Here is a 23,548-nt window from a genome sequence, read left to right as displayed (position 1 = left end):
TAGGCAAAGAATTCAGGACCAAGAACCCCAAAATAAATGCAACGAAAACAAAAATAAAGAGATGGGACCTAATTAAAGTAAAAAGCTTCTGCACAGCAAAATAAATAATCAGCAGAGAAAGCAGACAACCCTCAAAGTGGGAGAAAATATTTGCAAACTGTGCATTTGACAAAGGACTAATATCCAGTTTCTACAAGGAACTCAAACCAATCAGCAAGAAAAAAAAAATAATCCCATCAAAAAGTGGGCAAAGGACATGAATAGACAATTCTCAAAAGAAGATATACAAAATGAAATGGCCAAAAAACATATGAAAAAGTGCTCAAGATCACTAATTATCAGAGAAATGCAAATTAAAACTGCAATAAGTTGCCACCTTACTCCTGCAAGAATGGCCATAATTTAAAAATCAAAGAAGAATAGAAGGGCGCGGTGGCTCACACCTGTAATCCCAGCACTTTGGGAGGCCAAAGCGGGTGGATCACTTGAGGTCAGGAGTTCAAGACCAGCCTGGCCAAAATGGTGAAACCCTATCTCTACTAAAATTACAAAAAATCAGCTGGGTGTAGTGGCGGGCACCTGTAATCCCAGCTACTCGGAGGCTGAGGTGGGAGGATGGCTTGATTGTGTCACTTGAAGTGGCTATGATTGTGCCACTGCTCTCCAGCCTGGGCTACAGAGCAAGACTCTGTATCAAAAACATAACAGAAAACATAACCTCAGAAGCATTACAATAAATATGCAATAAGCATCCACCCAGCATGTGTGGGGGACTGGGCTAATGCTGATGGCATGTGTGGGAGTAAGGCAGGCATCTGAGGAATGTGGGGGAACGGAAGGACGGGGAGTAATCTGGAGAGCCCCACGGTCAGTCAGTGGCAGGTCTTTCTTGAGCTCAGAAAGGTTAGGTAACTAGTTCAGATCAGACAGTAAAACAGGGGCAGAGCCTGGATTTGCACCCAGGCTTGAGTCTGACTTCTCTCCCCCACGTGCTGTGCCCTTAAACTGCAGAGATCGGGGTGGGGGGCAAGCGGCTCAGATGGGTTCAAAAAACTCCCCAGGCTCAACTCTGATTCTGACTGCCTGAGACATGGGCAGCTGACACAGCAGACCTTGAATCCTGAGGATGTGAGGCAGGTGGGTTGGATGAGAGGGACCTGGATGTCTGGTCTGCGGCTGCTCCTCTAAGTGCAGCAGCAAGGAGGCTGGGCCTGGACTGCAGGTGGTGCTGGCGAGCAGCGTGTTTGCTGTGCTTGGTCATGAGCTGCTGGGAAGTTGTGACTTTCACTTTCCCTTTCGAATTCCAGGGTATATCTGGGAGGCCGGAGGACGTGTCTGGTTATTACACAGATGCACAGCTGGAGGTGGGATCCACACAGCTCAAAACAGTTGGATCTTGCTCAGTCTCTGTCAGAGGAAGATCCCTTGGTAAGTTGGGGATGGTGTGATCTCCCCCCATGTCCTTATTCTCGCAATAGCTCTATAAGGGAAGGATCATTCAGCTTTTGTAGATAAGCTCAGAGAGGTTAGGTAGCTGGTTCAGATCAGACAGGAAAGCAGTGGCAGAGCCGGGATTTGCACCCAGGCTTGAGTCTGATTGCTCCCTCCCTCCTGCTGGGCCCGTAAACTGTAGAGAGAGGTGGGGAAAACAGCTCAGATGGGTTCACAAAGCTCCCCGGGCTCAGCTCTGGTTCTGACACCCTCAGACATGGCCAGCTGACCCCAGAAGAAAGGCAGGTGTTGGGGGTGCCCATCTCTTTGGGAAATTTGAAGGAATCAAAGAAGGTGGAGGAGGGGAGGTGACCTGGAGCCCGGCATGTCCTTGTGGCCGGGCCACACCCAGGCTGGCCAGAGGATGCTGCTGCTGAAGCCCAATGGGAACAACAGATTTCTTTTGAGACACAAGGAACTCAGAGGTTGTCTCACTCACCCTGAGTCTGAGCACCTACTTGTGCCAGGCCCTGTGGGGAAACTGAGGCCCTGGGAGGGGAATGACTTGCCAGGGTCCCGTGTCAGGAGGCTGAGCAGGCAGATCATAGGACTTCACGTCTCTGGCCCTCACCTCTGTCCCTCTGTTCAGACCTCTGGGCTGATGGAGAAGAAACAGGCTGTGCTGTGTCCCTAATGGGAAACATGGCTGAGACAGGGGAGTGAGAAGGTCGCATTGCAGAATGGTACCTGTGGCATGATGCCAGCTTTGCAATCATGAGATTCAAAAGCCACACTGTGGAACTGTGAGTATAACTACAGGAGTGAGAGCTTAGGTCTCTGTGTTTGTAGAAGCAGAATCAAACCTGGACACTGTTGGATTATTAAAATCACCCACTTTTGCTTCAATATCAGAGTCACAAGGGCAGATGTTGGCCTCCCCTCTGCCCTCCAAGCGCTGTGTGACTCTGGGCAAGTCACCTCCCCTCCCAGCCTAAGATTTTTCCCCTCTAAAAAACCTGATAGAGCTGCCAAAATTCCATGAAATCAGGGGGGTAATTTCTGTGAAATCTGAGTCATGGTCTTATTTGTTCTTCACCAAAAAGAGATGCCCATCAAGATAGAAAGAAAAATTAAATTCAATTCCTCAACTGAAAGTGAAACTGAAGCTGGGCCGTGTCATCCAGAGGCTGGTTGCTTTTAGTTCAAGTAATGCCTCCTGCACCTGGGATTTCAGCCAGGCTGTGCCAGGGAGGGCGGAGGGCATCCGGGTCAGTCGTAGGGGATGCAGCTGGGAACACAACAGGGTCCCCATTGAATGTTCAGAGTCTAAAGGGGAGACAGAGGCCCAAAGAGCCACATACAGGTAGAGCTCCCTCTGGAAAGCAGAGTGCTCAGGGAGCCTGGGGAGGGTTGGGGGCCGCCGCATGGACCAGGCAGCTTTGGGTGGGTCTCTGAGGACAGGTGACTTGCACATGGTGGGGACAGTGTGGGGGACATTCCAGGGTGAGGGAGCAACTGAGTGAAGGCCTGAGGCTGGGGATGGGAGTGGGAGGAGTAGATGGGCTCCAGGAGGCACCGAAGCAGGGCGTCAGTGGGTGCCTGGACCTAAGATGACTGTGGTGGCAGGTAGCGGTGAGGAAGGTGGGGGCCAGAGCATCAGAGGGTCTGTGTGCCCTGCTATGGGGTTTGAACTTGACCGTGGCTTTTCACTGAAGATTTCTCAGAAGGGTGCAGTGCCACGGCTGAGGGCTGTAATTCAGTGCTGTGGGAGGCAGAGGCGGGAGAATCACATGATGCTAGGAGCTCAAGACAGCTTGGGCAACACAGGAGATGCTGTCTCTCTGAAATGAAAAATTAACAAATTAGTCCTGCATGGTGGCGTGTGCCTGTAGTCCCAGCTACTTGGAAGGCTGAGGCAGGAGGATCACTTGAGCCCAGGGGCTCTAGGCTACAGCAAGCTGTGATAGCCCCAAAGCACTCCAGACTGGGTGACAGAGCAAGACAGTTTCTCAAAAATAAAATGAAAATGACGATTTCTCAGGAAATCATTTCGACTCCTCTTTCCCTGCCCAAGGAGGATGCCCCCCAACCACTTGGAGGGAGATGCTTTGCTGAGGGTCCCTGTCCTCTGCATCTGGAGAGCTTGGCTCAGAGCTGAGGTGGGAGGGAGGGCTCCTCTTCCAGGTCGCTCCGTTGGACACCGGAATTGACCAACCTGCAGGTTCACCCATGGAGTACACACTGTGTCCTAGTCAAGCCTGAGGGGCAGTATCCAGCCTCAACCCCCAGCAGAGGCTCCAGACAAAGGTGGGAGCCAGGCCAACAATGACCCAGGAGGATGGGATCCTGGATGCAGCTCCTCACAAGTATTGGGCATGTCCGAGGCCCCAGCTCTCTCTGCCCTCCTGCTCCTCTTCTCCCTCCTGGTCCTCCTGGTTCTCATGGCTCATGAGATGGTGTTGAGACAGCTCCCCTGGCCTAGGGTGTCACAGAGTGAACAAAGCAGGAAGAAGGGGAAGAGAAGCCCCCCTCCCGTCACCCCGTCCCTTACAGCAAGAAGTGTCCAGATGCCCCTCTGCCTACTCCCCTGGTGAACTGCTGCCCAGGACTGGGTCCCCCTTTTACTCTTGCTGCGTAGGGGCCCCAGAAGACAGATATCTGGATGCCTCGATCCTGAAACAGAGGTGGGAAGTGGAAAGAGGGAGGTGAGTGGCTTTGGAGGAGGGGGCTTTTGTATAAGAGCTGGAGGATGGAACCCCATCAGGGGGCCCGGGAACCACTGAGCTGTTAAAATAAAGTCTGCAAACAAAGACCAGCTGCTGGAAGTGGGTGTGCGGGGCAGTGTGCAGGGACACATGGTGAGAAAAGAACAATGGCAATGCTTGGAGCCGCCCCTAACTGGGATGGGCCTGAATCGGTATTATCATTATTACTTATAGTGTCATTATTAGTCATTTCCGTCTTGTTTGTGCACTCCCTCTATCTCTCCTCTCCACCTTTTTCCTAATATTGTATTACCAGTTTTATGTCCTCCATTAGCAACTTTGTAGCTGTAAACAATTTACTTACAACTTTCTTTCTTATACTCTCAGTTTTACCTAGTATTTCTTGACTCCCCTCTTTAAAAGATGACAATATTAATCCTCCTTCTCCTTCGTTCAGTGCTTCACATCCCAACTGCTACCTTTGTGCTTTAAGTTTGTACTAATCGGTAACAAGTATATTTAGTTCTCATATTTATATGCTCTGTTCTGTTCTCAAAGTTAAAAATCAAACAAGAGTGTTTACATTTTGTGATGTTTTAAATACTATTTACTGTGGAGCTGAGTTGTACACCATGTTTGCACATGTTTTGTGGCACAGCTTTACTTTTTCCTGATGTTTCTAATTGCCTTTGTTTTTTTTTCTCCCTTGTACTGCTTGCCTTCATCATTTCCTTAGTTTCTCTCAAACTGTGAATCCTTTGAGGTATTCTATTGAGTCCCCTTTTCCCACAGAACCATTCCCTTTTTATTCCATCCTGGACTGGTCGTTTTGTAGGCCTGCTGCATGTCCCACTGTGATCCTCAGATTCCCTTCTCTCTGGGTTGATTTTCCTGTTTTCTGGATCCCATGTCTTTTTCTTTCTTGGTTATCCCCACCTGCCCTCCATGGATGCACAACACATACACACACACACACACACACACACACACCCTTTCTTCCTCCCGGTGGCTCATTCTCAAGTAGCTTTCTTAGAACACCCTGTGACCCTGTGCCTGGTAACTTTTCTATTCCCCATATAGCTCCTTTTCTTCTGTCATCGTTTTGGTTTATTTTCTGGAGGATTTCCGTGACTTTCTTTCACATGGTCTCTCTAGACTTGTTTATTTGATCATCACCTTTTAGTTTCCAGAAAATCTTTTTTTGTTTGTTTCATTGATTTTTCTTCTTTTCTGTATATCTTGTTTTAAGTTTATGAATAAAATATTTTTTAATCTCCCTGAGGACATGGGTTTGAGATTTAAAAAATTACTTGTTTGTTCTGGACTCCTTTTGTATTTGGTCATCTTGGTCTATTTCCCCACTTTCACCTTTCTCCAATTTCTGATCCTAGATCTATTCATATTGAACGGGGTGGGGGGCAGGTCTACTGGCAGTCTTCCCTGTAGGGTGATTGAATGGGAACCCACTGAAGTGTCAGAATACAAAGATATTATTTCTGGGGCATATTGCTTCAGTCATGAACTCTCTGATTTTTTTCACTGGTGTAGACTCAAGGCTGGCATGAATCCCATATGGCACGTGGGCCTGGTGAACTCCTCCCCTCTCTGAGGCTCTGCCTAGTAGACCACTCTGCCTGGCTGGATGCCCTCTCGGCGTTGCTGTGGTTCACAGCTCCCTTCACCCCTCTTTATTCAGTTATCATTTCTTCAGCCAGTTCTGTTTTCCAGCATCTCTTGGCGTCTCTGATCTCCTGTTGCCCTCATTTAAATTTTCATTGGCAGCAGAGGGTGCAGAGGCAGTGCGTGAGTTCTTGAGTCCGTCTGTCTGGGTGGGAACCCAGTCTTTACCACGTAGTAGATTCTGAGCTTGGGCAAGTCACTGAACATCTGTTTCAGTTTTCTTACCTGAAAATGGAAATACCAATGGTACACACTTCCTAGGTTCTTGGAAGAGTTCTGTGAGTTACTATTTATAACATCTTAGAGCAATTAGTGGTGCAAAATCCACCAATGTTTGCCCACATTAACATTAAGTGCCATTATACCTGTAAGTGCCTTGACTATGGCTGTAGTTTGATCTCAGGAGGGGAGGTTGATAAATGCTCTTCTGTCTTCTTAAAACAGTGCCTAAAGATGATTAATATGATTAACATTTGCTATTTTCCCTCACCTCCCAAGGTAAGATAATCAGGAGCAGAATGTGAAGAACTTTCCTCTATATAAAGATCAGCATTTATTCAGGCCGGGTGTGGTGGCTCATGTTTGTAATCCAGCACTTTAGAGGGCAGGGTGGGAGGATCCCCTAAGGCCAGGATTTTGCCAGCAGCCTGGGCTGCATACTAGGAGTGAGACCTTGTCTCAAGGAATAATGTTTTGTTTTTTGTTTTGTTTTGTTTTCCTGAAGAAAAGACTACTGAGAGCCAGTAAGACTGAAAGAATGGACACCTTCATATCCTGTTAGTTTGAGTGTGAATTGGTACAGTTTTCATACAGAGTGGCTCTAGGTATAAAAACTTTTGAGATGTTAATAGCTTTTGACCTAGTCATTCTACTCTTAAAAGTATCTTAAGGAAATAATCTCAAATGTGAGCAGTTTTACGTGAGGGAGGATATTCTTTGTAGCATAATTTATATGAAGAATTAGAAACACCCTAAGGTCCATCAGCTAGGGGAGGACAGCAGAGGGAACAGGGCAGCGCCAGCAGGGCTCGGCAGCCACAGCAGGGGCTGGGCTGGCATCTAGCAGGATCCAGGTCTTTGTGGGACAAAGAATCTTAGAGAAGCAACGGGGACACAGGCTATCCACTGCAGCACCAGTGAGTTCACCAAGACAAAGAGTTGAGCACAGAGTGTGAGACATGGATTTGCAATGAGGAGTCATTTACCATGAGCGTGTATACATGACTCAATATTGTATATTTAAGGGAGTAGAGCACAGTCATTGAAGACATGGGATTGAAGCAGAAGTCCTGGCTCTAGCACTATTGTGAAAACACCCGTAAGTTCCCTAACTTTTGTGGATTCCTCTGTGTTCAAATGGAAAAGTGGTACCCATCTCCTGTCCTGTGTGTGATCATCGAATGAGACACATGTCAGAGGCCGTGCACATCACAGACACACAATACACACTGGCTGTCATCAACTAGTTATCACACATGTTCCCAGGCCCAGGTCATTGTCAGAATGTTCCCTCCCATCTCTATTCCTGTGTATAGACTCTGTAGTTTCTGTAATGATCAGATGGCTGCCCCTCCTCTGATTATCTTCTCCTCATACCCCTACAGGACAAGAGGACCCTGCCTTGGTGTGAGAGTGAGGGAAGAGGAAGCTGGAACGAGGTGAGTTTCTGTAAATACCAGCTGGCAGGGCCCCAGGAGATAGAGAAACACTCTGGAAATTTGCTGCTACCAGAGAGGGATCTGCAAAGACCCAGCCACCTCCAGCCTCCCTCTGTACACAGGAGGCTCACATTCGATCCCACAATTTGTTTTCTCCTTCTCAAGGGTTAAGGAAAACCTTCCAGTCTGGACAGTGACTGGAGAGCTCCAAGGAAAGCCCCTCGGTAACCCAGCCGCTGGCACCATGAACCCAGGTAGGCTCGCTTCCTCTTTCCTGGCTAGTTCCTACTCGCACCTAGAACGGAGGGTGGCACCTCCACAGCTGAGTGAGCCCCAGAAGAACCCAGATGGAGAAGGAGGCCGATGAATCTGCCCAGAGCTCAAGAGAGGTCACGTGGAGTCCCCTGACTCAGGGGTCTGTGGGGTCAACTGCATCCTGACCTCTCCTCAGGGTGACACGGCCCAGGTGCCCACTTCCTCCCTACCCTGGCACCCAGCAGATGACTCAAGTGGGGCAGGACAGCCATGAGGAAGTGGAACGAGCAGGGGAGGGGAGTGGGGGAAGAGCAGGGTCCAGGAGGAGGGGAGGGGTGGGAGAGGAGGTTGACCTGCAGCCCTGATCTCTTATCTACCGCTCTTCTCCCTGCTGACCCTGGGTTTTTTCCAGCACAGGCTGGTCCCCTCCCTCCAGCTCTTGCCCTGCACCAGCCCCTCTGTTCTGAGTGGCCCTATGGGAATGTATCATGCTTGACCCAGCTTCCAACTTAAATGGACCCCGGTCTGGCCTTTTCCACGTCCCTTCTGTGTGACCTGGAACTCCTTACCTCCACTCTCGTGTACCATGAAAATAATATTTCCCCATGTTGTCATGAAGATCAAATATTATAAGGGTACCTGGCCTGGCCAAAGCCTGCCACACAGTAGGGCCTCCCTAAGAATTAGTTTGCATCCCCTCTATCTTCTCTATCTATCCCCTGTTGATTCCAGGTGGAAGCCACCCAGTCCCCTCATCTGTGTTAGGGCACCCGCCCTGCACTGCCCATCACAAGCACCTGCTGACCAGGGATGACTGCCTCAGGCAGGGCCTCATTCCCATGATCTCAGATACCCCTTGTCAAAGAAAAATCTGAGGCACAGTAACATTTATTTGAATAAGAAGGAATTCATGAATTGAGAAAACCAAACTGGAAGAGGCTTCATGTTATGATGAAAAAGTGTCAGAGACAAGTATTTATCGAGTAAATATGAAACTGCAATAAGGACATTATTTGATTGGTTGCAGTTATAAAACTGCCTGTTTTGATTTACCTTTTTGGAAAATTCCTGGTCACATTGGTGCTGGTGGGTTTAGGAAGGTCTCCGAATCCAGGAGAGACCAGACCTTAGCCTTGTCCAGGTTTTTGACTCCATTGAGAGAAAAAATTTGAGTCAAAGAAAAAGCAAATCAGCTGCAAGGCAGAAGCACAGGCTCAGGGATGGAAGTGCAGGTGGACTCAGAAGAGCCAGTTGGGCCCAGTGGGGTTTGGGGTTTCTGTCTTTGATGGTTTATTAAATTAAGGGGTTGGAGTCTTGGGAGGACTCTCTTGCTGGCTTGCGGCGGCTGCCTTTGCGCTGTGTGCTTACCTGGCCTTATTGTTTCTCTTTCTCTTCTTACAATAGGACACTAGCCCTCTAATAGGATTAGAGCCCTACCCTTGTGATCTCATTCAGTCTTAATTGCTTTCTTAAAGGCCCAATCTTCAAATATAGTCACTCGAGTTTAGGGCTTCAGCATATGAATTTTGGGGGCCCACAATCCCTCTATAGCACTGATGACTCCATCAAACATGTCCCACATCACAGTTGTCCAGGAAAAATTAACATGTAACCACCTAATATGCAATGGCTGTTATGCTCCCCTACACTATCCTCCAACCTTATCCTTTCTTCTTTCCAACTAGAGAGCAGTATCTTTATTGAGGATTACCTTAAGTATTTCCAGGACCAAGTGAGCAGAGAGAATCTGCTACAACTGCTGACTGACGATGAAGCCTGGAATGGATTCGTGGCTGCTGCTGAACTGCCCAGGTAAGCTCCATGGGGTTAACTCCATGGGGCGCCCCAGCGATGCCACTCAGATCTCCCCTGGGCTGGTTTTCCCTGACAGGCACACCTCCTCCAGGCAGCCCCCTCTGCTGGGCTTGAGGATGACCTTCTCGGCCCTCCAGGAGGCATATTTCCTCCATGTCCTTTGCTGGCAGTGAGTAGCCTCAGGCTGAGGGGAGAGGAAGCCCACAGGGACAGGGTCATTTCTGCCATCTGCTGGTGATGGGAACTTTGCCAGTTACTCTCTCACTTTCAGCCTTTCTTCATCAATGGAGTTTTATTGTGAGAAAAATGAGATCATGCATGTAAAGTGCTTAGCATAATGACTGACACATAGTAGGTGCACAGTTAATGTTAACATCTTACAAGCTTGGTGGAAAGAGACCAGGGTTAAGGATCTTCTTCTTGAAGATGGGAGCCCAGCAGGACTTCCTTTGGGACAAGTCAGAAAAATCCTGACCTAACCAATATGTGTTCCTGGGGATGCTGGCTGGGGCCTTTTTTCTCATCTGAGGAATTCCACAAACACGGCAGGACCCTTCTGCTGGTCCAGGATGCTGAGAGGCTGGAGTGGGATCGGACAGCACTGGGTCTCTTCCTGGTTCTGTCTGTGCCTAGTTCCTGGGCTCTGGGCTTATGTCATGGAGACTGGGAACTGTCATCTGTCCAATAGGAATAGCAACTCAATGTCATAGGAGTGTGGTGAAGGCCTTAGAGTCAACTCCAGGTCAAAGGTGGGGAACCAAGGACTAAGATCCTGCCCAAAGGCCCAGAGAAACCGGGACCAGTGTCAGAGCCTGGAGTCAGGATGGAGCAAGAGTCAGCCTTGGTTGTAGGACAAGCAGGAAGGCTGGGGCACCAGGGCTGGGACGGACTAGGTTATGGAAAGAGAGGCACCAAGGGCTTGAAACTTACGGAGGTCATGAACTTGCAGAGGACATGTGAGTGGGAGAGGGATATTTCTTCCCTGTCTGGATGATCCCAACACTCATGGGCATATAGGGTCATGGTTGCCTGTGTCTCTCACCCCATGCCTTAGAACTGGCGAGTTCTGGACTATCCTTTGAGACCTTCTTCTCTTCTACACAGAGAAGCTCCTTACCATGGCATGCCTTAGTGACCATTTCCAAAGTAGAATGAGTTGCTGTCAATTTGTGTAATTTCAGGGGTACTGAGCAGACGCACAACGTCCCAACCGAGGAGGAAAACACTTCCTCTACCATCTTGTCCAAATTCAGGTCTTTTCAGCATTAGCAATTTATATAGGTGGTTCTGAAAGTGTCTTGAGTCTTCTAGTGGTTCCATAAAATTGCACATGGCCTTGGTGTGCACACAGGTGAAGCTGTCACTGCTAAGGCATCAGTTAGGCTGGTGACACCTGCGAGTGAGACCTGGAAGGTTGGGGGTGCTGTGGTAGGTCAGGAGGCAGTAAGGTGGCTGGAGCGTCCATGTGGAGCCAGAATGAATAGCCAGATGTCCCACTCCAGTCAGCTGGGGCAGTGGCCGCACCCAGTAGCCTTCAGCCAGGTGAAAGGGCATGAGGCATTGGAAGGGAGCAGATGCCAGGCAAAGTGATCTCCTGTCTTTCTGAGGTTTTGTTTTTGTTTGAATTCAAAGTACTCAGAGATAGCCAGACTGCAATGTCTGAGGGCACCCTTACCTTTGACACCACCTGCAAATCTATGGGGATTCCTAAAATCATCCTTAGATTTTATAATTCACTAGAAGGACTCACGTAACTCACTGAAAACTGCTATTGCACGATTGTGGTTTATCACAGGGAAAGAACACAGATTAAAATCAGCCTAAGGAAAAGACACACAGGGCAGAGTCTGGGAGGATTTCAGGTGTGAATCTTCATTGTCCTCAGGAGGCTGTGTTCTCCTGTGTGAATGTGGGACAAAACACACGGTATGTTGCCAACCAGGGAAGCTCACCCAGTTAAGAAAAAATTCCTGTGAATCAAATTACATCAGGAAGGAAGTCTTTATTTCAGGATTGTTGTTACAGGGGAGGGAGACTGAGCCCAGTTCTGAATACAGTAAAGACAGAGGGGGAGTCACAGCCAACACCAGGGTGGGGGCGGGAGATGGAACAGGACTGACAGGAGACGCCAGAGTGGGGGGTTCCTGCTAAACTGGCCTAACAGGATTCTCGCTAAAGGCAGGTCAGACCCTCAACCACCAGTGGTGGGGGTGAGGAGCATGATCAGATAGCAAAGGGTGCTCAGACAGCAAGCGGGGAGGACCCTCCCTAAACTGATTTGGGGAGATTCTTGCTGAGCCGAGGTGGTGCAAGTCCAGAAAGCAGTGGGTGAGTGTGGAAGGCCAAGGTCGGCGCCTAGTGGAGAAGAAGCTCTGAAGAGCCCAACTGGAGTTGGTCAAGGAGAAAGTCTTTCTCAACCCATGCCTTAGTGTCCAGAATATCTGCTGGGGCTGGATCACAAGCTGCCCTCATGGCTAGAGTCTCCAGCCCATCCCTGAGATCTCACACCTTTAGTCCCCAAGTCCTCTGGAAGTCAGGAAAGACACCAAATAGCCCCAAACCCTATCATCCATCACATTGCTATACTGTCCCGTGGCCAAATCACCAGGCAAAGAAAGATTTTCCTACCAGGCAGGACATTCCAGGGGCCTGGAGATCACTTCCCAGGAGCTGAGGACAAAGGGAAGGCCTCTCTTTGGGTAAAGTTCATGCTTCACTTTCCTGCCATCCTGGGAATAAGGTCTCTTTGTCTCACTCTCACTGCTCTTTGTTCATCTGTAGAGTTTTCCCTCTCCAAACACTTTGGCAGTCACGGTGTTGACCTGTCCTTGAGTGAGGAGGCATGTTTACCAAACACCTACCATGAAAGAGCATCTGAGATGCCTTTAAGATATTTATTTCCACATGGAATAAGTACTGAGGAATATCTATGATGAACAAAATGTGTTTGAGTTTGAAAGAAAATTCTTTCCATTTGTAAAATTTGTTTCTATTTGATCGATAGTGGAAGCTCTGCAATTTACACAGGATAGAGATCGCATGGAGCTCATTTCACAGATAGGGAAACTGCATTTCTTAATCCTTTAACCTTTCCTTGTGCAGGGATGAGGCAGATGAGCTCCGTAAAGCTCTGAACAAGCTTGCAAGTCACATGATCATGAAGGACAAAAACCGCCACGATAAAGACCAGCAGCACAGGCAGTGGTTTTTGAAAGAGTTTCCTCGGTTGAAAAGGGAGCTTGAGGATCACATAAGGAAGCTCCGTGCCCTTGCAGAGGAGGTTGAGCAGGTCCACAGAGGCACCACCATCGCCAATGTGGTGTCCAACTCTGTTGGCACTACCTCTGGCATCCTGACCCTCCTCGGCCTGGGTCTGGCACCCTTCACAGAAGGAATCAGTTTTGTGCTCTTGGACACTGGCATGGGTCTGGGAGCAGCAGCTGCTGTGGCTGGGATTACCAGCAGTGTGGTAGAACTAGTAAACAAATTGCGGGCACGAGCCCAAGCCCGCAACTTGGACCAAAGCGGCACCAATGTAGCAAAGGTGATGAAGGAGTTTGTGGGTGGGAACACCCCCAGTGTTCTTACCTTAGTTGACAATTGGTACCAAGTCACACAAGGGATTGGGAGGGACATCCGTGCCATCAGACGAGCCAGAGCCAACCCTCAGTTAGGAGCGTATGCCCCACCCCCGCAGGTCATTGGGCGAATCTCAGCTGAAGGCGGTGAACAGGTTGAGAGGGTTGTTGAAGGCCCCGCCCGGGCAATGAGCAGAGGAACGATGATCATGGGTGCAGCCACTGGAGGCATCTTGCTTCTGCTGGATGTGGTCAGCCTTGCATATGAGTCAAAGCATTTGCTTGAGGGGGCAAAGTCAGAGCCAGCTGAGGAGCTGAAGAAGCGGGCTCAGGAGCTGGAGGGGAAGCTCAACTTTCTCACCAAGATCCATGAGATGCTGCAGCCAGGCCAAGACCAATGACCCCAGAGCAGTGCAGCCACCAGGGCAGAAATGCCGGGCACAGGCCAGAACAAAATGCAGACTTTTTTTTTTTTTTTTTTTGAGACGGAGTCTCGCTCTATCGCCCAGGATGGAGTGCAGTGGCTCAATCTCGGCTCACTGCAAGCTCCGCCTCCTGGGTTCACACCATTCTCCTGCCTCAGTCTCCCGAGTAGCTGGGACTACAGGCACCTGCCACCACGCCCGGCTAATTTTTTGTATTTTCATTGGAGACGGGGTTTCACTGTGTTAGCCACGATGGTCTCCATCTCCTGACCTCGTGATCTGCCCACCTTGGCCTCCCAAAGTGCTGGGATTACAGGCGTGAGCCACCGCGCCTGGCCAAAATGCAGACATTTCATTAGGGGGATAAGGAGGGTGAGGTAAAGTTTATGGAACTGAGTGTTAGTGACTTTGGCATTTGTGTAGCTGAGCACAGCAAGGGAGGGGTTAATGCAGATGGCAAGTGCACCAAGGAGAAGGCAGGAACACTGGAGCCTGCAATAAGGGAGGAGAGGGGACTGGAGAGTGTGGGGAACGGGAAGAAGTAGTTTACCTTGGACTAAAGAATATATTGGGGGAAGAACAGAGGGGGAGCTTGCAGGAACCAGCAATGAGAAGGCCAGGAAAAGAAAGAGCTGAAAATGGAGAAAACCAGAGTTAGAGCTGTTGGATACAGGAGAAGAAACAGCAGCTCCACTACCGACCCGCCCCCAGGTTTGATGTCCTTCCAAGAATGAAGTCTTTCCCTGGTGATGGTCTCTCGCTCTGTCTTTCCAGCATCCACTCTCCCTTGTCCTTCTGGGGGTGTATCACAGTCAGCCAGTGGCTTCTTGATGATGGTGGTTGGGGTGGTTGTCATGTGATGGGTCCCCTCCAGGTTACTAAAGGGTGCATGTCCCCTGCTTGAACCCTGAAAGGCAGGTGGTAGGCCATGGCCACAATCCCCAGCTGAGGAGCAGGTGTCCCCCAAACTTCCCAGAGAGTATCTGAGAACCAACCAATGAAAACAGTCCCATCGCTCTTACCCGGTAAGTAAACACTCAGAAAATTAGCATGAAAGCAGTTTAGCATTGGGAGGAAGCACAGATCTCTAGAGCTGTCCTTTCGCCGCCCAGGATTGACCTGTGTGTAAGTCCCAATAAACTCACCTACTCACCAAGCTGGACTTGTTCGAGTCATTCTTTGGTCTCACAGCTCCTTCCAAGCTTTGGGAGCCATCAGTCTCAAGTTTTTCTCATAATGGTGGTGATGGTGGTTGTGATGGCAGCAGAGTGGTGGGGGCCTTGGCAAGTGGCCGTTGCTTTTCCAGACCAGGGGACACTGATGGACGGATGAAGTTCCAGGGGAACTTGAAGTGCTGTGTTGGAAAGAGGTGAATTTTGGAAGAAACGAAAAATGAGAGGAGTTGCCAGGAACAGGTCAAGGAAGCTTGAGGTGTGTCCAGGAGTTCAACCCTGCTTGTGGTCATGAGGTCATGAGGTGAAGACCTCTCTGAGCCTCAGTTTCCTCATCAGCTGTAGAAGGGGGCTGGAAAAGGTGATATCTCAGGTCCACCTTGTTCTCCCCATCTTGTGTTCTGGAGACTTGAGTCAATCAGCACTGACTGATGGCTGTGACTTTGTGGTGCCGATGGAGGCTCCCCTGGGCTCTGGGTGCCTGACTTACCTTCCTTATGATCCTTCTTCCAGGGTCTCAGGGAGCGAAGTTTCAAGGCCCCTCCTGCTCGCTCACTGGACTCTCACTTTCCCAGCTGGTCATTTCCCTGAGACCTCAAAACCCCAAGCCCATTGGGGTACTCGGGGAAAGCTGGTACATGTCTGGCTCTGGCTGAGCACAGGTGTGGTTTCTATCTGCGAGTCAGAGCCCGGGATTGACACGGGACACTCGAGGCTAACTAGTGTCAGAGGGGCCCGTGTGCAGATTGGGAGAGGATCAGCGAAAAATAGAGGGACAAAGAGAGACATCCAGACAGCAAACACCCCCATCCAGTCTGTCCTCACGTTTTGCCCAGACTCCTGCAAGAACTTCCCGAATGGTCTTCTCTGTGCCCCTGCCCCTGTCCCTCCCATGTCCTGGACCATGCTCCACACTGGGCCAGGTTGGGCTTTAACAATATAGTTTCTTTTTTTTTCAGATACTCTCACTCTGTTGCAAGGCTGGCAAACCATGGCACGATCATGGCTCACCACATCTTGGACCTCCCGGCCTCAAACTATCCTTCCACCTTGACTCCCTGAGCAATTGGGACCATCCGTGTGTACCCCAATGCCTCGTTAATTTTTGTATTTTTTTTTTGTAGAGACAGGGTTTCCCTATCTTGCCCAGGCTGGTCTCATACTCCTGAGCTCAGGTGATCTGTTCACCTTGGCCTTCCAATGAACTGCAATTGCAGGCATGAGCCACCATGCCCACCTAAGAACATAGATTTGATTGAGCACCTGCTTCCAACCCTCCAATGGCTTCCCATTACTCTTAGCACAAAGATGTAGGCCATGATGCTGCCTAAAGTAGCCTGTTGTGGCCTGGGGTCCTGTGAAGGAAGAGCCAGGGGCAACGTTCTGGTGTAGAGGGTTTGTGTGGGAAGTGATTCTAGGAACAGAACTGAGGATCCAGGAGGGGAGGAGGAAAAGTTGATACAAGGAGAAGTTTTTGAATGGGTCATCCATATGGGCAATGAGACCTTCCGAGGTGCCTTCAAGAAGTGTCCTCAGAATCTTTGTCTCCAGGGAGGAGAGAGGGAGGCCTTTATCCATGGCCTTTATCCCCATGGGCTTGCCTCAGGCTGAACTTCCAGCCAAATCTTCAGCTGTTACCTAAGAAACAATGCAGATCCTGGCCCGAGGACGCCGCCCCTTCCAGGCAGCCTGGACTGTGAGGTGTGCTCCATTGCTCTTCAGGAATCATCCTTGAGAGTTGTTCCACAGCAGTCCATGTCTGGCTGGAGCAGGTGGATTGGGCGGAAAGCACGGCAGAATTTGAGAGAGGCCTGTTCTTACAGTGATGACTCACTGTAAGCACCTGAATTCAGCCCTCATGGTCTTTTCACCGCTGTTAGTCATTCATCTCTATGTAGTTCTTGCAAACTAGAGGTAGATGTCTGCTTTCTACAATCAAAGATGTCAGCATTTAGGGCCCAGGGATGGAACAAAGTTGTTTCATGGGAGAGAACAGCATCCATTCTCCTCTTCCTAGTTCAGGAGGTCTGGGTGAACAATCTGCAGCTTCCAAGAATACGCACTCCAGTGATCCACCCAGGAACTGAAAACATGATGACCAGGTGAGGGGAGGTCCTAATGTATTCACTGAAAGCTAAACTGAAATAAGGTATTCACTCATTACTTGTCCCCCTGTGATCTCCTCCTCTGACCGGAAGGCCACAGTGGCACTCTGGGTCATTATGGGTCCCAGGAGTTGGTGTCAGTGTAGCCAGGATCCAGCAGTCCTGGGGATGAGTTTCCTTTAAGCCGTCCCCTGTGATCTGAGAGGACGCTCCAGGTCCAGGGAGAACAGGTAGGAGGAACGCTTACAGGCTGCACTTAAGGGGAATGACAGGGCCTTCCGCAGACTCCTGACCTCCCTTTCCTTCAAGGGCTCTGGGTCTGTCCTATGAGTCAGGCCTGAGAATTGGGTGACAAGCAGGGGCCATCCAGCATGATGACCTGTGACAGGTGTCTGCCCACCAAGTTGGTGGCTGTGCAAAGTCAGTGGACTCTCCGCCAGCTCTATTTTGGGACCCTGTGCCTGTGGAATTTCCCTGAGCCGTGATCATGTGCACTCCCTGCTGCCTGACCTGGTGCCCACACTCTCTTTTCTTCTGGCCGCGACCTGCCTCCCCCAGAGTTGGCCTCTTGGAATTTCTCCCTCCCTAAAGATACCAAGGTCCCAGCCCCTCCCCCATTCCAGAGAGTTCCTGGTTATCCATTGATTCTTCTCACCAAAGGAAAGAGAAATCTCCTGGGCCCTCACAGGATGCAGTGTGGGCAGGAAGGACCCGAGAAATCCAATCTAACCTTCCAATCTCCTATGCACGTTGAGTCCTCCTTCTTCTTTGTCATAACAAGTCATTTCTGAATTTTTGGTGTCACAATGAAGTGGCCAGCATTTACTTGAGGGTGGCTCATCCAGCCCTGGGCACAGCTGGCATCCCAGCCTGCTGCTGGAGCAAACCATGCCAGCTGAGGACAACTATGGCAAGGAACCCAAATGATGTTTCCCCTTCCTTGCCGACCTTTCTCGGACTCCACCGCACAAATGGTCTCCAGCTCTTTGGAGTTTGATGGTGAGCTCCTTCTCCTGCTGCAGCGTCTCACTCCTTTCCATTCTGCAGTTCACTCTCATGCCACGCTGACTTGAACATTGGCTGTCTAGAAACTCATGGGGGGCAGGGGCAACAGAGATGGAGCAGCTTCCTCCATCAGGGGCTGCACCTTGGAAGCGTCCTTAGATGTGGCTTGGAGTTGGGATTCTTCAATCCCCCTCCGACATCCCTATTGCAATTTTCTGGATATATCTTGTATTAGGCTGAATAACAGCCCCCCACGGATGTGCGCATCCGAATGCTGGAACTCGTGATTATGTCACCTTCCATCATAAAAGGCAGCTTGCAAGTGTGATCCAGCCAAGGATCTGGAGATGGGAGGTTATCTGCGATTATCTGGGTTGGGCCCAAGGTATCCACAAGGGTCCTTATAAGGCAGAGGCAGTAGGGTGACAGGGAGAAAAGGAGATGTGATGATGGAAGGGGAGAGAGACTGAGAGAGATCAGAGGACGCTACAAGGCTGGCTTTGAAGATGAAGGGAGGAGCCAGGAGCCAAGGCCAGCAAGTGTCTCTAAAAGCTGGAAAAGGCAATGGAATGGCTTCTCCAGGAGCCTCTAGAAGAAACACAGCCATGCCCACACCTTGATTTTAGGACTTCTGACCTCCAGAACTGGAAGAGAACAACTTTGTGTTGGTTTAAGTGAACACAAAGAATAAATGGATTACCAGGAACTCTCTGAAATTGGGGAGGGGCTGGGACCCTGGTCTCTTTAGGAGAAATTCTAAGAGGCCAACTCTGGGAGAGGCAGGTTATGGCCAGAAGAAAAGAGAGCGTGGGCACCAGGTCAGTGGTGCTTTGTTACAGCAGGGGAGGAACTAATACACCACTCTCCCCATCAGGGCCCTCAGCTGCACTTAGAAGATCTGGCGAGGATGAAATTTATCATGCAACCAGAAACCTACAGAATCAGTCTCTGAATTTTATTCTCATAGGAGGAGAGTCAGCCAACAACATCGACAGCCACAATTTATTTGATGCCTTCAGGAAACATTTCAAAGCCAGATGTTTGTTTGAAGTGCAGGTCCTGCTTCAGGTCCCGGCGTTCCTTGTCTCAGCCACATTCCACCAGGTGGCAGCAGGTGCTATGCTGGTCGGCATGGGGAGTTTCTCAGCCACGTTCCACCAGGTGGCAGCAGGTGCTATGCTGGTCGGCGTGGGGAGTTTCACTGTTGCTCCGCCTCCCTCTCAGCCTGAACGCTAATTCCACAAATACCAACCATCCTGAGGGTCTGTTATCTGCAACCAACTCGTTGGTATCATTTTTTTTTTAAATCAGTCAAGATCCTTTGGATGCAAGCAGCACACAGCAAAGCGAAACCAAGACAAAAGCAAATGCAAGAACAAAAACAAATTAGACTTAAACATCCTCTGGCCAACTGAAGAGTAGAGGTATGTATTGGAATGATCCAGAGAGAAAGGACACAGAATTAAAGATTTCAAAAAAGCAGAAACCTTTTCTCTGTGATGGACAGAAGACTCAGTTTCCCAAAGAATAAGACATCATATAGACAACATGAGGCCAACTCAATCTGTTTCTCTCTCTCATTTCTTTCTCTTTTATAGTTTGCTCAACAGGCAAAACTCTTCCATCATGTTTTGATATTACACAAAAATCTTGTTCAAAAGAGAAAAACTAAATGTTACCTTTGTATTAATGGATTAGTAATGCTGAAGCTCATTTTATACAATCCTATAAACAAATCTATCAAATTTTAATTAGTTTGATCATGAGGTAAAATTTCCATAAATCTTTTATAACTTTTAAGATTTTCTGTTAAAGAGCAGATCAATATACCGAGTATTCCCTATTACTCTGACACAGAGGTTCAGAGGCTGGCCCAGCATCCATGTGCTATTTATGTTCATGTTCAGTTTATAGAAAAACTAAATAATTTCTTTTAAATTTTAGCCAAACTTCATCACACATGGTTTCTTTTATGAGATCAATCTTCCACAAACCTACTACAATTTGCTTAAAATTTCTTTTTTGCCATATCTTTCTTTTAACTTGAAATGATCCTTAAAACCTCTAAACTAAACAAAATGATGTTTTCTTAAAAAGAACCACAGTCCCATGCCCTCTTTCAACCCTTTTATCAAAACACATCCTATCTCTTTAATACATTCATTAGTCAGAGTTCTCCAGAGTGACATGGTCAATAGAATACATGTACACACAGAAATACACATAGAAGTGAGTTTATTAGGGAGAACTGGCTCACATGATTACGAGCAGAAATCCCACAACAGGCTCTCGGCAAGCTGGGGAAAGACAGAAGCCGGTAGTGTGACTCAGTCCAAGTCTAAAAGCCTCAAAACCAGGGAAGCCGACTGCGTAGGTCTCGGTCTTAGGATGAAGCCCTGTAATCCTCCAGGAGGCCGCTGGTGCAAGTCCCAGAGTCCAAAGGCCAAAGACCAGGAAGTCTGATGTCCAAGGGCAGGAGGAGAGGAAGGAAGCATCCGGCACGGGAAGACAGAGAGAGTGATGAGCAAGCTGCTCACCCTTTTCTCTTCTGCTTGCTTTGTTCTGGCCTCACTGGCAGCTGATGGGATGGTACTGCCCACATTCAGGGTGTGTCTTCTTCTCTTAGTTCACGGACCCAAATGTCAATCTCCTTTGGCAACACCCTCACAGACACGCCCAGAAACAATCCTTTACCAGCCATCTAGGCATTCCTCCGTCTAGTGATGTTCACACCTCATATTAACCATCACAATACACTTTGTGTATAGCCAGAAGGTGGTCTAGGCAGCAATAGATGTAATGTTTTAATTACATACATTAATTGTAATGTGAACTCTTGGTAACTCTTATTTTTATTGAAGAATCTAGGAGGTAAACAGTTTTAATTATGCACCAGATGCATATCCCAGGATGAAGGACAATGCCTGGGGTTAGTCCAAAGGCTCAATTCTCAAGACATGTAGGTTTACAGATGAGATAAGCAGGCTTTAAAAGTATTACAGAAGTAAACTTTTATATCCTAATACATGTAGCAGACAATAGTATCTGACCTGCTTGACTAATTCAGCCCAGATATCTAAATTAAGTTTTGAAGACATTTCTATTTTACCAATAATTTTTAAACTGTCTCTAGCAAAGATTATTAAAGTCACATGAAGTGAATGCTATTCAAATTAAAGTTTCTATTTTTCTGATAAAATATTGGATTTAAGTGCTTTTTTTGGCAAGCCAATTAATTAGAGCCCTTCTATATATTTTGGTGGGGAAATATTATATACCTATAACACATATAAATACATAGACACACAGACATGCGTACAGACACAGATCCTGTAGATTTGTAAGATTTTTTATTTGTCACTTTTCCAAATTTTTCTCCCCCATTTTAGATGACTAATTTCTTTCTTTCTTTCTTTCTTTCTTTCTTTCTTTCTTTCTTTCTTTCTTTCTTTCTTTCTTTCTTTCTCTCTCTCTCTCTCTCTTTCTTTCTTTCCTTCTTTCTTTTTTTTTGAGACAGAGTCTCACTCTGTCGCCCAGGCTGGAGTGCAGTGGTGCCATCTTGGCTCACGGCAGGCTCCGCCTCCTGGGTTCACGCCATTCTCCTGCCTCAGCCTCTGAGTAGCTGGGACTACAGGCACCTGTCACTACACCCAGCTAATTTTTTTGTATTTTTAGTAGAGACGGCATTTCACCGTGTTAGCCAGGGTGGTCTTGATCTCCTGACCTTGTGATCTGCCCACCTCTGCCTCCCAAAGTGCTGGGATTACAGGTGTGAGCCACCACGCCTGGCCCACCAATTTCTTGATAACCTGTTTTATTGCCCTCAGCAATTGTCAGCCAGATGGCCCAAAGTTTGCACTCTAAAGGAACAAATCTTAGGTAACATCAGATAGAGATTTTACATCTCAAAGTAGAACTAAAACATTTGGCCTAAATATTGTATCATTTTGCTTAAACCAAGGAAAGAAAAACAACTGGAAGCGAACGCAGGTCTGGTTGCTCCCCACCTGGATCATCCAATTAACAAGAGCGAGGGCTGCTAGAAAGAAAGTGACTTTATTAACCAAAACGAGTAAAGGGGAAGTGGCTGCATTCCCTTGGAAAGCAATCACTTTTGCAATCTCTCCATATGACAAAGGTCTAATATTCAGAGTCTACAAGGAACATAAGCAAATTAGCAAGAAAAAAAAAAACCCAAACAACTCCATTATTAAATGGGCAAAGGACATGAACAGACAGTTCTCAGAATGAGACACATTCATACGGCCAACAAACATGAAGAAAAGCTCAACATCACTGACCATTAGAGAAAGGCAAATCAAAACCACAGGGAGATACTATTTCATGCCAGTCAGAATGGCAATCATTAAAAAGTCAAGAAACAACCGATGCTGGCGAGGTTGTGGAGAAAAAGAAACACTTTTACATTGTTGTTGGGAGTGTAAATTAGTTCAACCATTGCGGAAGACGGGGTGGCAATTTGTCGAAGAAACCCCTTTGACCCAGCAATTCCTCTGCGGGGTATATGCCCAAAGAAATATAAATCACTCTGTTGTAAAGATACATGCACACGTATGTTCACTACAGCACTATTCACAATAGCAAAGACATGGAATCAACCCAAATACTCATCAATGATAGACTGGATAAAGAAAATGTGGTACATATACACCGTGGAATACTCTGAAGCCATAAAATGGAATGAGACCGTGTCTTTTGGAGGCACATGAACGGAGCAGGAAGCCGTCATTCTCAGCAAACTAATGCAGGAACAGAAAATCAAATACCATATGTTCTCATTTATAAGTGGGAGTTGAATGATGAAAACGCAGGGACACATCAGGGGGAACAACACATACTGGGGCCTGTTGGCGCAGGGGGAGGGAGAGGATCAGGAAGAATAGCTAATGGATGCTAGGCTTAATACCTCGGTGATGGGTTGATCTGTGCAGCAAAGGACCAGGGCACACATTTACCTTACGTCCCGCACATGTACCCGGAACTTAAAATAACAGCTGAAGGAAAAAATGAAACTTTTCACTGGAAAAAAAAAAAAGAAAGAAAGAAACCAGTTTGATGTTTTTGGGTAAAGGCCAGGGCTTAAAAAGGAAAGCTTGATAAGGACAGCATGCTAGAATTGTGTATGTGCGTATGTCCTGTCCCTGTGGCTCTCCTGGGTCCCAGTCCACCTGGATCTTGGGCTGGCGTCATCTCAACGATGGCTGGATTGCTAACTAGCTGCCTTGAGTACTCTCGGGAATTTTGTAGCTGGGTCTCCAGGCTTGGCCTGTGTGTCTCAAGATTAACCTATGGAACTTCTGAGAAAGCGCATGATTAGACACTAGCACACAGTTAGATAAATATAGGGGGTATATATGGTGAGAAAGGGAGGGGCACGGATTCTATTTTAAGTCTAAGAAAAAAGGCTTCTGCAGTTTGCTTCAAGGTTAAATCTTGAAACCAAAGAAGGAAAAACCAGTTTAAAATGCATTTTGAAGTTAAGCTGCCTGATTACAAAATGATATAAGCAAATTTTAGTTAAGACGTCCAGGAAAAGCACTTTAAACAGAGATATGCCTTAGGATAGAAGAGAACAGTTTTGAATTTGACAGGAATCTGTCCACTTCCAACTCTTGAGGTCGCATGAGGAAAACAGAGGTTCCTCCCCAGCAGGGACTCTGGTGCTTTTTTCTGTTTTTCCCAACGGATCTCAGCTGTT

At 48.0% G+C, this 23,548-nt stretch overlaps 1 protein-coding gene and 1 long non-coding RNA gene across 4 annotated transcripts; one reads left to right on the top strand and one right to left on the bottom strand.

Annotated features, from left to right (window-relative positions):
* The first annotated feature begins 1,222 nt into the window (after positions 1 to 1,222).
* LOC100982122 (apolipoprotein L2) lies at positions 1,223 to 14,703 on the top strand. Of its 3 annotated transcripts, none has more exons than XM_034948994.3 (6): positions 1,296 to 1,428; positions 7,061 to 7,134; positions 7,421 to 7,474; positions 7,640 to 7,728; positions 9,415 to 9,541; positions 12,647 to 14,703. In XM_034948994.3, exons 4-6 carry the CDS (start codon positions 7,719 to 7,721, stop codon positions 13,521 to 13,523), a joined length of 1,014 nt encoding a protein of 337 aa, XP_034804885.3. In that variant the 5' UTR covers positions 1,296 to 1,428; positions 7,061 to 7,134; positions 7,421 to 7,474; positions 7,640 to 7,718; the 3' UTR covers positions 13,524 to 14,703. The 3 variants fall into 3 exon arrangements, with proteins under 3 accessions (XP_008973251.4, XP_034804885.3, XP_034804886.3); XM_034948995.3 differs by lacking the exon at positions 7,061 to 7,134 and adding an exon at positions 3,684 to 3,808 and having other exon boundaries at positions 1,351 to 1,428; XM_008975003.5 differs by lacking the exon at positions 7,061 to 7,134 and having other exon boundaries at positions 1,223 to 1,428.
* Positions 14,704 to 18,763: 4,060 nt separating this feature from the next.
* Positions 18,764 to 23,332, bottom strand: LOC134730176 (uncharacterized). The gene is made up of 2 exons (XR_010111840.1): positions 20,087 to 23,332; positions 18,764 to 19,148 (listed from the first exon to the last, which is right to left on the bottom strand). It is a non-coding gene; the product is annotated as an uncharacterized LOC134730176 (long non-coding RNA).
* Between the last annotated feature and the right edge of the window lie 216 nt (positions 23,333 to 23,548).

The sequence above is a fragment of the Pan paniscus genome, chromosome 23, assembly GCF_029289425.2.
Source record: "Pan paniscus chromosome 23, NHGRI_mPanPan1-v2.0_pri, whole genome shotgun sequence".
NCBI lineage: Eukaryota > Metazoa > Chordata > Mammalia > Primates > Hominidae > Pan > Pan paniscus.
This window is presented reverse-complemented; position numbering and strand designations above follow the sequence as displayed.

What these genes read in the sequence shown, in the direction of transcription:
- LOC100982122 (XM_034948995.3), top strand. Translation starts at nt 1,351, where the DNA reads ATGCACAGCTGGAGGTGGGATCCACACAGCTCAAAACAGTTGGATCTT. An exon ending in TGTCAGAGGAAGATCCCTTG is followed by an intron (nt 1,429 to 3,683) that starts GTAAGTTGGGGA and finishes ACTGTGTCCTAG; the next exon opens with TCAAGCCTGAGGGGCAGTAT. An exon ending in GCTGCTGCTGAACTGCCCAG is followed by an intron (nt 9,542 to 12,646) that starts GTAAGCTCCATG and finishes TTCCTTGTGCAG; the next exon opens with GGATGAGGCAGATGAGCTCC.